General features: G+C 44.9%; 1 protein-coding gene across 10 annotated transcripts in view; it reads right to left on the bottom strand.

Annotated features, from left to right (window-relative positions):
• Positions 1-14,754, bottom strand: part of LOC137371557 (claudin-10-like) — a 117,754-nt gene extending 103,000 nt beyond the window's left edge. For 2 of the 10 annotated variants that reach the window (XM_068034383.1, XM_068034385.1), the window contains exons 1-3: positions 14,700-14,754; positions 11,164-11,274; positions 9,850-9,874 (exon numbers count right to left, since the gene is read on the bottom strand). Coding sequence is in view for 2 of the 10 variants with exons in the window: in XM_068034382.1 (XP_067890483.1) it covers positions 14,339-14,558 (220 nt within the window). In the remaining 8 variants the exon portion in view is untranslated. Of the gene's footprint in view, positions 1-9,849; positions 9,875-11,163; positions 11,275-12,278; positions 12,298-14,338; positions 14,559-14,663 lie in introns of those variants that run through there. The other 8 variants (XM_068034386.1, XM_068034387.1, XM_068034390.1 and 5 more) reach the window with 6 other exon arrangements.
• Positions 14,755-15,296: the final 542 nt, after the last annotated feature.

The raw sequence follows: 15,296 nt of genomic DNA, 5'->3' as shown, positions 1-15,296 counted from the left end.
GCAACACCTATGCAGTCGTATTCAGCTGGCCTCCGACACCGGAAACATCAGAGGAATGTATGATGGCATTAAGAGAGCTTTTGGGCCAACCATCAAGAAGATCGCCCCCCTCAAGTCTAAATCAGGGGACACAATCACTGACCAACGCAAGCAAATGGACTGCTGGGTGGAGCACTACCTGGAACTGTACTTCAGGGAAAATGTTGTCACTGACACCACCCTCAATGCAGCCCAGTCTCTGCCAGTCATGGATGAGCTGGACGTACAGCCAACAAAATCGGAACTCAGTGATGCCATTGATTCTCTAGTCAGCGGAAAAGCCCCTGGGAAGGACGGCATTACCCCTGAAATAATCAAGAGTGCCAAGCCTGCTACACTCTCAGCACTCTATGAACTGCTTTGCCTGTGCTGGGATGAGGGAGCAGTACCACAGGACATGCGCGATGCCAATATCATCACCCTCAATAAGAACAAGGGTGACCACGGTGACTGCAACAACTACCGTGGAAACTACCTGCTCAGCATAGTGGGGAAAGTCTTTGCTCGAGTCTCTTTAAACAGGCTCAAGAAGCTGGCTGAGCGTGTCTACCCTGAGGCACAGTGTGGCTTTTGAGCAGAAAGATCCATCATTGACATGCTGTTCTCCCTTCGCCAGCTACAGGAGAAATGCCGTGAACAACAGATGCCCCTCTACATTGCTTTCATTGATCTCACCAAAGCCTTTGACCTCATCAGCAGACGTGATCTCTTCAGCCTACTAGAAAAGATCGGATGTCCACCAAAGCTACTAAGAATCATCACCTCATTCCATGACAATATGAAAGGCACAATTCAGCATAACGGTGCCTCATCAGACCCCTTTCCCATCCTGAGTGGTGTGAAACAGGGCTGTGTTCTCACACCTACACTGTTTGGGATTTTCTTCTCCCTGCTGCTCTCACATGCGTTCAAGTCTTCAGAAGAAAGAATTTTCCTCCACACAAGATCTGGTGGCAGGTTTTTCAACCTTGCCCGTCTAAGAGCGAAGACCAAAGTACGGAAAGTCCTCATCAGGGAACTCCTCTTTGCTGACGACGCTGCATTAACATCTCACACTGAAGAGTGTCTGCAGAGACTCATCGACAGGATTGCGGCTGCCTGCAACAAATTTGGCCTAACCATCAGTCTCAAGAAAACGAACATCATGGGACAGGACGTCAGAAATGCTCCATCCATCAATATCGGCGACCACGCTCTGGAAGTGTGGGAAAATGGCGCACTGACACGGAACACAAAAGTCCGAGTGTATCAACCCTGTTTCCTCAATACCTTGCTCTACGGCAGCGAGGCCTGGACAACGTATGTCAGCCAAGAGCGACGTCTCAATTGATTCCATCTTCGCTGCCTCCAGAGAATACTTGGCATCAGGTGGCAGGACCGTATCTCCAACACAGAAGTCCACGAGGCGGCCAACCTCCCCAGCTTATACACACTACTGAGCCAGCGGCGCTTGAGATGGCTTGGCCATGTGAGCCGCATGGAAGATGGCAGGATCCCCAAGGACACATTGTACAGCGAGCTCGCCACTGGTACCAGACCCACCGGCCGTCCATGTCTCTGCTTTAACGATGTCTGCAAACGTGACATGAAGTCCTGTGACATTGATCACAAGTCGTGGGAGTCAGATGCCAGCGATCGCCAGAGCTGGCGGGTAGCGATAAAGGCGGGGCTAAAGTGTAGCGAGTCGAAGAGACTTAGCAATTGGCAGGAAAAAAGACAAAAGCGCAAGGGGAGAGTCAACTGCGTAACAGCCCTGACAATTTTATCTGCAGCACCTGCGGAAGAGTCTGTCACTCTGGAATTGGCCTTTATAGCCACTCTAGGCGCTGCTCCACAAACCACTGACCTCCTCCAGGCGCTTACCCATTGTCTTTAGAGACAAGGAGGTCAAAGAAGAAGATGATGATGATACAGGCAACTTTCAAATGACATTGGCCACTCAGGTTATCTGCCTTCAAATTGGATAGTAAATGATGCACAATTGCAGTTACTAATCTTTAACATACTTGTAAAACTTTCCCTTTAATCCAATTCACAGCAAAAAAATCAGTTAATTACTGTTTCTAACATGGTGATTGAAACATAAAATTTTTTGATGGCGGCACAGTGGCGCAGTGGTTAGCACTGCAGCCTCACAGTTCCAGCGACCCGGGTTCGATTCTGGCTACTGCCTGTGTGGAGTTTGCAAGTTCTGCCTGTGTCTGCGTGGGTTTTCTCCGGGTGCTCCGGTTTCCTCCCACAAGCCAAAAGACTTGCAGGTTGGTAGGTAAATTGGCCATTATAAATTGTCACTTGTATAGGTAGGTGGTAGGGGAATATAGGGACAGGTGGGGATGTTTGGTAGGAATATGGGATTAGTATAAATGGGTGGTTGATGGTCGGCACAGACTCGGTGGGCCGAAGGGCCTGTTTCAGTGCTGTATCTCTAATCTAATCTAATCTTCCCCAACAGTTTTACAAACTGCAAATACAGCATGAATTTGTTGAGGAATCATGGACAGTTCATCAAGGTTTAAAGCTATCTGTTAAATTGTAGTTACTAACTGTTGTATATGGGTCAGCAGCATTCTGCTTTAGCCAATATCGCTCAGCCCCATTACATCGTACTCTTGTAATCATGAGGAATTTACAGTGCTGACCTTTGGATATTCCTTATGATTTTCCTGTCTGTTTTCCCCTCGATAGGAACAATGTGATTTCAAATGGATAGCAGCAGAATTGTAACATTTATATGTTGCCTATTCTTGGTTGCTGGATGGAGACTCGCCTTTCAGTTGTTTGTTGATGAAAGTTGAATTAATGGGGACTGATGCATGATGTGCAATAATAAAATGGTTGGTTACAGAACTCCTTTACATCAATGGAATTGAGGGGTGCACTGCAGGGAGAGTGGCTATTGGATGTGATCACTACATTGCTTCAGTGGTAGTGACTAACTGAACCTTACAGCTTTAAAGAAATCCCTGTCATCCCAGGCTACAGCTGGTGTTGTGCCGAGGTCACCATTATCCCCCTTTTCACTGGATTTGCCCACAATGTGTGCTTAGTACCTTGTTCCTTGCTGTTGTGAACGGTTGTGCAGAGCACAGCACACAGTGATCAATCTTGAGACCTTCACAGGCAAGTACTGAAGGGTGCCTCCTGATCTGTCCAGGCACCTCATGCACATCTTGAGCTTCCTCAAATGAGGCTCTGGTTGTGATATGGCATTCGTTGTACCACTCTTGGGTTTTGCTGGTTAAGTTTCTCAGGGGTGTCTTCAGCCAATTTTGAAGGGAGAATCTTTTGTCTGCTGGAGTCACACCTCAAGTCTGCTTGCAGGTCCAAAGGAGTCAGGGAGCTTGGACTGCTGCAGGATGAAAGCATCATGTCAACTCCCTTGCAATCTGGCACACACCTGATTAAACCTTTTCATTGGTGGAGTGGAAGCCCTTACGGTTCACAAATACTCCTGATTGATTGGCCACATGTGTGCAGTCAGTGCGCCCATGGGAAGCCAGCCAGAGACACAAACCTGAGAATCCACTCATTCTGACTAACATTATCATAGTCAAAGTTAACATAATTATCAGCCCTGGCAAACAATCCATCAGTTACTTCCCTTATGTATTTATATGTAGCTGACTGGGAAATTCTGAGTATGTCTCTGGTCGCACACTGGAAGGATCCAGAGGCAAAAATGTTGAAGGCAGTCATTCAATCACAGCCATGGTAATGTGTGGCCAACTGTTCTAGCAGGGAGCAGGCTTTCTAAGAGACAGGAGATGTCTGCCACCACCTGATGTGACAACCTCTTTTTTTATTCATTTATGGGGATGTGGACATCACTGGCCAGGCCAGCATTTATTGCCCATCCCTAATTACCCTTGAGAAGGTGGTGGTGAGAAGCCTTCTTGAACCGCTGCCGTCCATGTAGGGTAGGTACAACCACAGGGCTATCAGGAAGGGAGTTCCAGGATTTTGACCCAGCGACAGCGAAGGCATGGTGATATAGTTCCAAGTCACGATGGTGCCTCCAGAAGCATCTGTTCTGAGATGTTAAGAAAGCTGAGCCTCACTTGTACATCCTGCAACATAGTTGCTGCCTCCTGCAAGCTTGACCCCTCTGCTGACCACGTGCAAGTCTCTCCACTGCAGGCTTGTTGCTGCTGCTGATAGTTATCTGGCTTTTCATCCAAGGTCCATTCTAAACTTGTCATGGTACCACTCATGTGGATCTTGAGTTTCAATGGGCTAAAAATTAGTTTACCCTATTTTTTTGCCATGGGAAATGTGATTCATGACTTACCCCTGCCAGTTCTGTTGTAAATGGGCAGCGTAAATTTGGTGCTGCCAACTCATTACCATGAATATAGAATAGTGCCAAATGGGTTCTGTGCTGCTAGCTGCCTCTGCGATCAGAAGGGGGCTGAATAACATTGTGCTGAGAACCCATGTTACAGCCAGCCTTCTTTTCTTAAAGGCAATCTGTCCTTCTTAGAAGGGAAGCTACACTGAATAATAATGCTGCAATTTAAAGCATGGAAAAAGGAACCAGAGAGCGGCGAGAGAGTTGCAGGGTGACAGATATGGTGCTGGAGGCATTAAAAATGGAGGTGGGCAGGAGGAGGGAAGCCATGCTTCCATGTAGGCCAGGAGGCCTTCAACAACAACTCTCAGAAGACAGTGGGAGCAGGTGGCCAGAGAGGTCAATCCTGGTGAGTGTCCCCGAGGGCCTGGCAACAGTGCAACAAGAGATTTAATGACCTCATGTAGGTGGTCAATGACAGTGAATGCATCTTCACAAGAAATCTCCTCCCGATAACATAAACATTTCAAGCTGCTCAATGTACCACACCCCAATCACTCACCCATCGGTACTCCCTGGCACTCAGGACTCATACATAACATCTAGATATTCCACCACACCTTCACACACCTACCAATGCTGTCAACCTCACAGCCACTACTTGCTGCCTCCAGCTAATTCAGCTATGGCAGGCACATCACCCAAACATGGTGCTACACAATCATGGATATTCTGCCTTGCAAGGTGGCACACAATCCCGGGGGGAATGTCCAGCGAGGCCATATGGGTAGAACTTAGAAATAAGAAAGGGTGATCACTTTGATGGGATTATACTATCGGCCCCCCAAAAGTCAGAGGGAAGTGGAGGAGCATATATGTAGGGAAATCACAGATAGGTGTAGGAATTATAGGGTTGTAATAGTAGGTGATTTTAACTTCCCTAATATTGACTGGGACTGCCTTAGTGCTAAGGGATCAGATGGGGAAGAATTTGTTAAGTGTGTCCAGGATAGTTTTCTGAAGCAGTATGTGGATGGCCCTACTAGAGAAGGGGCTACACTCGACATCCTCCTGGGAAATGAGGATGGGCAGGTGGTTGATGTGTCAGTGGGGGAGCACTTTGGGAACAGTGACCATAACTCTATTAGCTTCAAGATAGTTATGGAAAAGGATAGGACTGGTCCTCAGGTTGAAGTCCTAAATTGGGGGAAGGTTAATTTTGATGGCATCAGAGAGGAACTCTCAAAAGCTGAATGGGAGAGGCTGTTTACAGGTAAAGGGACGTCTGGCAAGTGGGAGGCTTTTAAAAGTGAGATAGGAAGAGTTCAGGGCCGGCATGTTCCTGTTAGATGGAAGGGCAAGGCTGGCATGTTTAGGGAACCTTGGTTGACGAGGGATATTGAGGGTCTGGTCAGGACAAAGAAGGAGGCATACGTCAGGTTTAGGCAGCTGGGGTCAAGCGAGTCCCTCGAGGAGTATAGGGGATGTAGGAGTACACTTAAGAAGGAAATTAGGAGGGCAAAGAGGGGCCATGAGATTTCCCTGGCAGATAAGATAAAGGAGAATCCTAAAAGATTCTATAAGTATATTAAGAGTAAAAGGGTAGCCAGGGAGAGAGTAGGTCCCCTTAAGGATCAGTGTGGTAATCTATGTGTGGAACTATGGGAAATGGGCGAGGTCTAAAATGAATATTTCTCGTCTGTATTTACCGTGGAGAAGGTCATGGAAGCTAGTGAGTTCAAGGGAGGGAACAGCGAGATCCTGGAGCATATCAACATTACAAAGGAGGAGGTGTTGGAGGTTTTGAAGCGCATTAAGGTGGATAAATCCCCAGGGCCTGACCAGGTGTATCCTAGGATGCTATGGGAAGGAAGGGAGGAGATTGCTGGGGCCCCGGCAGAGATTTTTGTATCATTGTTAGCCAAGGGTGAGGTACCGGAAGACTGGAGGATAGCTAATGTTGTGTCTTTATTTAAGAAGGGCAGCAGGGATAAGCCAGGGAACTACAGGCCGGTGAGCCTTTCATCAGTGGTGGGAAAGTTATTGGAAGGGATTCTGAGAGACAGGATTTATATGCATTTGGAAAGGCATGGTCTGATTAGGGATAGTCAGCATGGCTTTGTGCGTGGGAAATCATGTCTCACAAATTTGGTTGAGTTTTTTGAGGAGGTGACCAAGAGGATTGACGAGGGCAGGGCGATGGATGTTGTCTACGTGGACTTTAGTGAGGCCTTTGACAAGATCCCGCATGGTAGGCTGGTCCAGAAGGTTCGAACACATGGGATCCAGGTTGAGCTAGCCAATTGGATACAAAATTGGCTTGGTGATAGGAGGCAGAGGGTGGTAGTTGAGGGTTGTTTTTCAGATTGGAGGCCGGTGACCAGTGGTGTGCCGCAGGGATCTGTGCTGGGCTCTCTGTTGTTTGTCATATATATTAATGACTTGGATGTGAATGTAAAGGGCATGATTAGTAAGTTTGCACCAAAATTGGTGGTATCGTCGACATTGAAGAAGGTTGTCTGAGGTTACAACAGGATATAGATCAACTGGGAAAGTGGGAAAGGGATTGGCAAATGGAATTTAATGCAGACAAGTGTGAAGTGATGCATTTTGGGAAGTTAAACCAGGGCAGGACATATAAAGTGAATGGCAGGGCCCTGGGGAGTGTTGTTGAGCAGAGAGACCTTGGGGTGCAAGTACATAGTTCCCTGAAAGTGGCAACACAGGTTGACAGGGTGGTGAAGAAGGCGAATGGCATGCTTGCCTTCATCAGCCGAGGCACTGAGTACAAGAGTTGGGACGTCATGTTACAGTTGTACATAATGTTGGTTAGGCCGCATTTGGAGTACTGTGTGCAGTTCTGGTCGCCGCACTACAGGAAAGATGTGATTAAGCTAGAGAGGGTGCAGAAAAGATTCACAAGGATATAGCCTGGACTGGAGAGCTTGAGTTATAGAGAGAGATTGGATAGGCTGGGTCTGTTTTCCCTGGAGCGAAGGAGGCTGAGAGGGGACATGATAGAGGTATATAAAATTACGAGAGGCATAGATAGAGTAGATAGCCAGAGTCTGTTTCCCATGGTAGGGGTGACTAAAACTAGAGGGCATAGATTTAAGATGAGAGGGAGGAGGTTTAAAGGGGATCAATGGGGTAAATTTTTCACACAAAGAATAGTGGGTATCTGGAATGAGCTTCCAGAGGAGGTGGTGGAGGCAGGAACAGTAGCAACATTTAAGAGGCATCTGGACAGGTACTTGAATGAGCAAGGCATAGAGGGATATGGAATTAATGCAGGCTGGTGGGATTAGTATAGACAGGCATTACGGTCGGCATGGACGCGGTGGGCTGAAGGGCCTGTTTCTACGTTGTATGACTCTATGACCTCTTGCTTCCCACCCCAACCTCGTTCCCTTACAGAACCTTCCCCTTCTGAGTTCCTGCTTTCTGACACCCAAAAAACTGCCACCTGCCCAGCTACAGCAGCTCAAGGGGGAAGAGAGTGAGCAGCTGCACAGCACTGATGAAGAGACCCCATCTCTTGTTCTAACACTCAAAAACCAGCTCAGATACTGCCACTGCATGTACTTTGGGGGGCAAGTATGGTGTTGGAATCAGCAGGTGGTGAGAAACTAGGCATGAGTAGGTTGCAGGGGTAAAGGATGTTTCATTTGCTAGCTCAGTGGAGGGCAGGGTTGCAGATGGGTTCTGCTGCAGAGGACTGAGAGGAGGACTCAATGGGACACCATGCAGGAGAACGCTCGCTGATGGGCGTGCACCACGATGCTGGTGTGTTGGCTGCTCTGCCAGTCTCCTGTCACTGTCAAGGTCATGGAGGAATTTGGCTGCAACTTGACAGAGGGGATAAATTCGAGCTTGCCCTCTTGTAGCCTCTGCTCCATCTCCCTGTGGTGCTGCAAAGCAGAGACACTGGACGGAATTTTACGCCACCCCAGCATGTCGGGTGGTGGCGTGGGGGTGGCGTAAAAATGAGTGGCAGGCTCTGGGAGGCCTAACCGCTCCGATTCCACCTCCAACCAAGTTTACGGAGCTCTGGCGGGGGGGTGGGGGGATGGGGGGGCAGGGAGTGAGAAGCGGCCCGACGTCCGAGGCCAATCAAGACCCTTAAGTGGCCACTTAACGGCCACTTAACGGCCACTTAAGGGCCCTTGCCCGCCTCCACAGGTATTTTACCCGTTGCAAGCGGGTGTGCCGGGGACGTGAAAGGCCGCCCAGCTATATCTCCCCGGGAGGGGTGGGGAAGGCTAACAATCGGGCACAGGGTGCCCCCGCCTCCCACCCTAACCCTGGGATACAAGATGCCCCCCAAATGACCACCCTAGCCTCACCAGGGCATGACCGATTCCCCTGGTGAGGCAACCCAAGCTTACCTTCAGTCCCGTCTCCTTGGTATCCTCCTCGGTCATCTGGGCTGCAGGCCCAGCATTGGCCACCACTCCTGGTGGCACTGCTGAGACTAACAGCTGCCAGCCCGCTGCATGGCCGCGGGACCTCCTCCCTCAAGTGGGTGGAAGTCACGCGTCGGGCCAATTAAAGCCTGGGGATCCGTAAAATACGGGACGGATCCCCAGGCTGGGCGGAAGCGGGTTCGGCACCAACATTTACGTCGGAGTCTGGCTCCCATTCGCCCACTGTAAAATTCCGGCCACTGCAACTATAGCACCCATACCTGTTTCAGTGTGGACAGGTCACTTACTCCTCTGCCATCCCTGTGCTCCCTACCAAGTCCAGGAACTCACCACAACACCTTCAGAAACACTCCATAGTACTTCCAGACACTTTGCATTTGCAGATGTTATTCAAAATCAACTTACCTGCAAGTTGGGTGCGTGGTCTTTTAAAAAGCAGTTTGAGGGCTCAGTGCTTGCTCTTTGCAAAGTGACGTGCAAATTCATTGCTGGACCTATATGGTCCAAATTGTGAAGTCCGGCGCACATCAGCCACTGGGACTGTGTGATGTCAGGATGGCACTCCATGGCTTGCTTCTGCTGCATGCAGGGGACATTCACACTGACATCCTTCTCAAACAGATGAGCTGCACGTGCCGTGCTGGAAGCAGCTAGTTGCACAGTGCACACCTCCTTGCACAAGGCTCATATAGCACCACTGAGTTGAAATTCTCGCCCAATACCTCCAAAGGGCACAAATTAGCCTCTCACCACAAGTATTCTAAGGAAATCCTATCCCAGTAGGAGGAAAGAAAGCAGTTGTGAGCACTAAGTATTTATTGATGAATTTGCCTGATTTTTAATGAGACCCAAATATCGTCGTCATGTGCTATAATTTAAATGCCGGTTAACATTGTTGCAGTAGACTTATTTAAATATTCAAATCACTTACCTGCCTCTCTGGAGGAGGTTTGAACACATGCAGCCTAATGCACCCGTGTTAATCCCAGTAGCCTGGCTTCTGGATGCGCTGACATTTTCCACAAATTTAACCTCCCACCCACATCTAAACCATCATGCTCCCAATGTTAAAATTCCCTCAAATGTCTAGGTTACCTTTAATTTGATTGATGAGTTTGTGCTGAAACAGAAAAAAATATATAAATCAGCATTAAAAAGGGTTGTCATAGGATTGTCTCAAGTACTGCATGTGATTCTTAGCCATATTTAACTACCGGTTGCAATTAATTCAATAAATATTAATATAAAACTATCAGTCGGGCGAAATCAATACGTGCCTGGTTGTCAAAACAATTTCCTAGAACGAGTCAGTAAAACTGTTACTATTAGGTAACCTGAACGATTAAATACTTTACTGATTTGGAGCACTCTAGTCCATTCTGCAATGGTTTTAGTGGTTGTGGTGATTGCAATAACGTCATTTCAGCAAGCTCCATTTCTCCAGTGATTTTGAAGGGGGCAGGGGGTTGGTGGTGTGGGAACTGTGATAATTTGCTGTTCAGCTTTTTCAGTGTGGGTCTCTGGATCAGCACAAAAGTCCCAAGAAATGATGGTGTGATGCACTTTTTTCAGCATCCTTCTCCCACCATTCCCACCCACTCCAGACCCTTGTACACCTTCCAAATGTTCCCATATTGCACTCTCCTCCTAGTTCACCCTCGTACCCCTTCCCCACATTCCTGTGCAACCGAATGTCACGTGTACCCCTTGGAAAGTAGAAGCACATGGGATTGAAAGGATGGTTGTAACTTGGTTACATAATTGGCTAAGGGATGGGAAGCAGAGAGTAATGGTGAATGTAAGTTTTTCTGACTGGAGAGAAGTATGCAGTGGGGTCCCTCATGGATCAGTATTGGGGCCATTGCTTTTCCTGGTAGTGACCTGAACTTCAGTATACCGAATACAATTTTGATGTTTGTGGATGACACAAAATTTGGCAATGGAGTAAGTAGTGAGGAGGATAGTCGCAGATTCAGGAGGACAAAGACACTGATGAAATTGGCAGACATTTGGAAAATGCAATTTAATGCAGATAAGTTTGAAGTAATGCACTTTGAGCGGGACAACATGGTGAAGCAATACAATCTAAATGGTTATTTTGAGTTGGTGCAACAATAGAGGAACCTGGGGGGAATATTCACAAATCTTTCAAGGGGATAGAGCAAGGCAGTTACAAAAATTCATTTCATATATCAATAAAGCAACAAATGTTTTTCTTTCTGACACTACAAGACGACATTAAATCCCACGCCGCTATTATGCATAAATTTGCTGCTCATTGAGATGTAAAGCAGTTATTCTCAAAAGATAAACAATTAAAGCAGAAAATGTAAAACCGGAAGGCATAATTTTACACAGATTAGATTTATTGTCAACATTTATAGCCAATTAACACTTCAACCTGCTCACCCATGAAATAAAAGTACCTCAGAGCTCGCAGAAGTTTAGATTTACAATGACGTTTCCAAGGAAATGCGTTGAATATTTACCCAAGTAAACAAACTGGATAACCCTAGAATACTGTAAGGATAAAATAAAGGACTTCGTCAGTCATGCGAGCACACAAGTCAGTGTTTCATTATCAGGTTGCGAACTTGCTTTAATCAGGTCAGTCCGCAACAACCTCAAAATAGTTTCGAATTAAATATTAAAAATTGCAACATAACTATGTCACATTTTTAATCTATCGATCTCACTATCACGTAATAATATATTCTATTATTCTATCATATATAATCCATTCAATTTATCTGGTATATACTATCTATATGTTGTAGTATCTAATCTAGCTGCCCAGTATGTATACACACAAATATTACTCGCACTTACTATATTTCTGCATATACAGTTCGCTGATAAATACAAGCTACTCTGCAAAATTTCACCGTCAAAATCAATACCTCGGTGTATGAACCAAATAGAGCCGTTAACCCCCTGAAATGTAAAAACCAGAAAAGCTTTCTTCGGAATGCCAAAGTCACCGATACTAATGTGGTTTTGTCGTATTTTGGAACAGTCATGGGAAATCTCGGAAGTTTAGAAACGTATGATTTTTAACTGAAATCAGGACATAAATAACATTTTAAATTAAGGTAAGCTCATTTTCTTACCATAATTATAGTCATTTCAGTCTCTCGGTCCTAATAAATTCTTCAAAAATATTAAAAATAGATAACAACGCCACCGATTAAAATGTATGCAAAGACGTCATTGTTAAATTTTATTCAAAATATTATAAAATATAAAATTGAAATATCTGTTCTTTGAAATGTTACTACATCCAATAGATGGTAAAAGCGAAAAAGTTATAATTAGACTCTAATATTAAAAAGCATGGTCATTCTGATAGAGCAGTAAGAATAGGCCACTTGTTCTATTATATTTGCTTCTAGCGCGGCTTTTCGATATTAATTTGTCAGAATTATGTAGAGGATGCGGATTTTACTAAAATTGATTTACTAAAATCTGATACTTAAAATCTGTCGCAGTCTGTGGAAATCTATGGTATACAATAACTATCTTACCCCTATCCTCCCTTCCCAGCTATACAAACGAGAACAGTTTAAGGAGTTGAGAAAGCAAACGACCCCGCCCCCGCCTGACCAGAGATAATTTAACCTGGAGAAAGAAGGGCGTTACTGAGCTCGGTGGTAAATGTGTTCCGAGGTATTGTTGAAACTTCCACATTTCCCCGAGTAGATACAGATCCAAACTCTTATTCAAACAAATCAAAATGCATTATATATAAATAAAAGTGAAATCCAACTTCCATATGGCCATTTCTGATTACAGCAGGATCTGATCAGAAACAAATTTGTAATCCGCGGAGGCAAGTTTTACTCCGTGCGCTGTCTAGCGAAATCGTAAAGATGTTAAAAATGTAGTTACGATTTCGCTGCCCATGTCACGGAGAGAAAATTCTTCCTATTTCAGCATTTGTCACAAGATATTAATTTGCCTCATGTTACTGACGATTTTAAACCAATTTCAAAAATTAAGAATTCAATCAGCCTTCTGTGCAGACAGCTCGGTCGAGGGGATGATTAAAAGCGGGAAAAGATTTGGATGGGATTATTTTGACTGAAGACCTAAAACTGTAGAGACCTGAGAGAATACAAGAACGGCATCAATACAATAAATGTATTGAATACAGTAAAAACGTATCGCATTTACTCAACAAACGGCTTGGTTATTCCACACTTAGTTTCAGTGTGCAATCTAAAACAATATGGTTGTCGATATGGAAATCATTTTGTTTGGAAGGACAAAGCCAGGTCTGTTCTACAAAGATAACTCATGTTCGGACAGGGAGTTATGTTGACAGGCAAATCCTTGTGATCCCTTTCTTCTGCACTGAAACTCGTACAAAAGTAATGGAGCTAAACAAGAAAAGTGGGTATGGTAACACTAACAAGGCACTTCCATCTAAACAGAATCAATCCCTGGAGAATAACAGGGTGAACAGAACGCTGTAGTATTTAATGATAAAGATCTCATAGAGATGCAAAGTATCCAGATTACCATGAATGAAATGACATTTCAGATAAGCATAGATCAAAGTCCAGAACTAGAGGTACCCACGATGAGGGTACCTCTGATGAGGGGTTAACAGCTTTTGTTTTAGTTTTTCGAATAGCTTCATAGATCAAGTTAGCCGCTGCGGCCGGGGTTTCAGCAATTTAGTCTTGGCCAGCGGGTTGCGCAAGTGTACAGATTCCCAGCCACTACTAGCGCAGAAACAAGGGTGATCTTAAAAGGAAAATGGTATCAAAAAGATTTCTTCGAAATTTGTAAGATTATGGAATACACTAAAGCCAGTAAATGCTGCCATTCGGACGGAAATAAAGACGCAGCCATAAGAAAAGAAATATAATTGAGAGCAATCAAGAAAAACAGCAGAGATCGGAGGAAAGGGAAATGAGAGACCAGCGTTATACAAAAAGCTAGGAGAAAAAATGGATGGTAAAATATAAAAGTTGCTGAGAGAGATGTGGAAAAGGAATACGAGAGGGAAAATGTATTGTTTCAAATAAGAAGGGCCTCGCGTATAAGACCAGGAATCTCTTACAATACAGCAAGTTATAAAAGCAGAGATAAATGGGAAAGCGATGGGCGGGACTGCAAACACCGGCAATCTCCCCATCCCTGCATATATCTGCAAGCATCTGGGGGGAAAAGTTTACCGTTTGGGATGTAAAAATCTGAACGGTCTATATCCCAAGTAATAAACCATCTTTTTCATTCAGATGCCGACGGACCTCCTCTGTAATTTTAGCATTTTCTGCCTTTTTAAGATTATTCAATGATTATTCGGCAACGAATTGCTGAATTAAAAACTCTTCATTTCAAAACGTCCAAAATCAAACTGTGACAAATTGATCTATTCAGTCAACACAAAACTACAACTCTCACAGGTCCGACAGGAATTGAACGAACAATAGAAATCAGGATGCATAAAGGAATGAATCTGCAAGATACATCACATCTGCAGCAGGTATGGGGTAGGATGGGACATAGCAAGTAGAGGCGATGAAGAACCAGGAGCTAGAAAGGATACATTAGATTAATTGTGAAAATCACGAACCATCGAGTGCCAGCATGGATGGGAAGTCTTTGCAGTTGGAGACTCCAGTGGAATCTGTCACACAAGTTTTCCAGAGATTAGCCCAGAAAGTGGCAGTGGTGATGACTGTACCGTCAATGGAAGAGACCTTCCAATAGTCTGTGGGCAACGTGGAAGACACCAAAATAAAGCCAGATACGGATAACATGAAGGCAACGATTTCAATGGTCATATTCGCCATCTTTAGGAAATTCGAATAGTAATAGTATAGTTTACTGGTTGTGATTTAAAACAACTTAATTCTAATTCGGTAGATTATCTATTCGGCTATCATTCAATATATTACGTTTTGGAGAGGTTAAAACCAGTCCCCTAAACTGACCGATCGTTTTCTCTCGCTCCTCTGGGTAGGATGTGCATCGTAATCTCAGTTTCTCTGGGACTAAGTGAAACTGAACTTTACTGAAACTTGTACTGGGGCCAGTTTGCTTACGTCACAGGATAGTCACACTCTGTTCAACACCTTTAAAGATCGTAAATACCAGAGGCGGCCAATGCCCTACAAGCTAGAGGTTTACAAAGCTGTTAGAACTATATCCAGGAAAACAATATCGACAGGTCCACAATCATATATTTCATCTAGTGTATCAAAATATTGAATCGAAGATGAATTTACAGATGTGGCGGTATACAATCATACTTTCGTAGTGAACAAACAAACGCGCGCGTTAATGTATATATTGAAGGCAACATTTTGTTGTATATACTGAGTAAATTCAAGATAGGCCTACCATCATATTGAAAACAGTTCGCCAAAATGATGTAAGTCTGAAAATTGGGTAATGGATTTTAAATCAGTGGCAGTCCAAAGGTCCCAACAATATTAAAAACCATGCCCATAAATATAGAAACATAGGAGCAGGAGTAGGCCATTCAGCCCATCGGGCCTGCTCCGTCATTCAATATGATCATGGCTGAT

The sequence above is a fragment of the Heterodontus francisci genome, chromosome 6 (assembly GCF_036365525.1).
Source record: "Heterodontus francisci isolate sHetFra1 chromosome 6, sHetFra1.hap1, whole genome shotgun sequence".
NCBI lineage: Eukaryota > Metazoa > Chordata > Chondrichthyes > Heterodontiformes > Heterodontidae > Heterodontus > Heterodontus francisci.
This window is presented reverse-complemented; position numbering and strand designations above follow the sequence as displayed.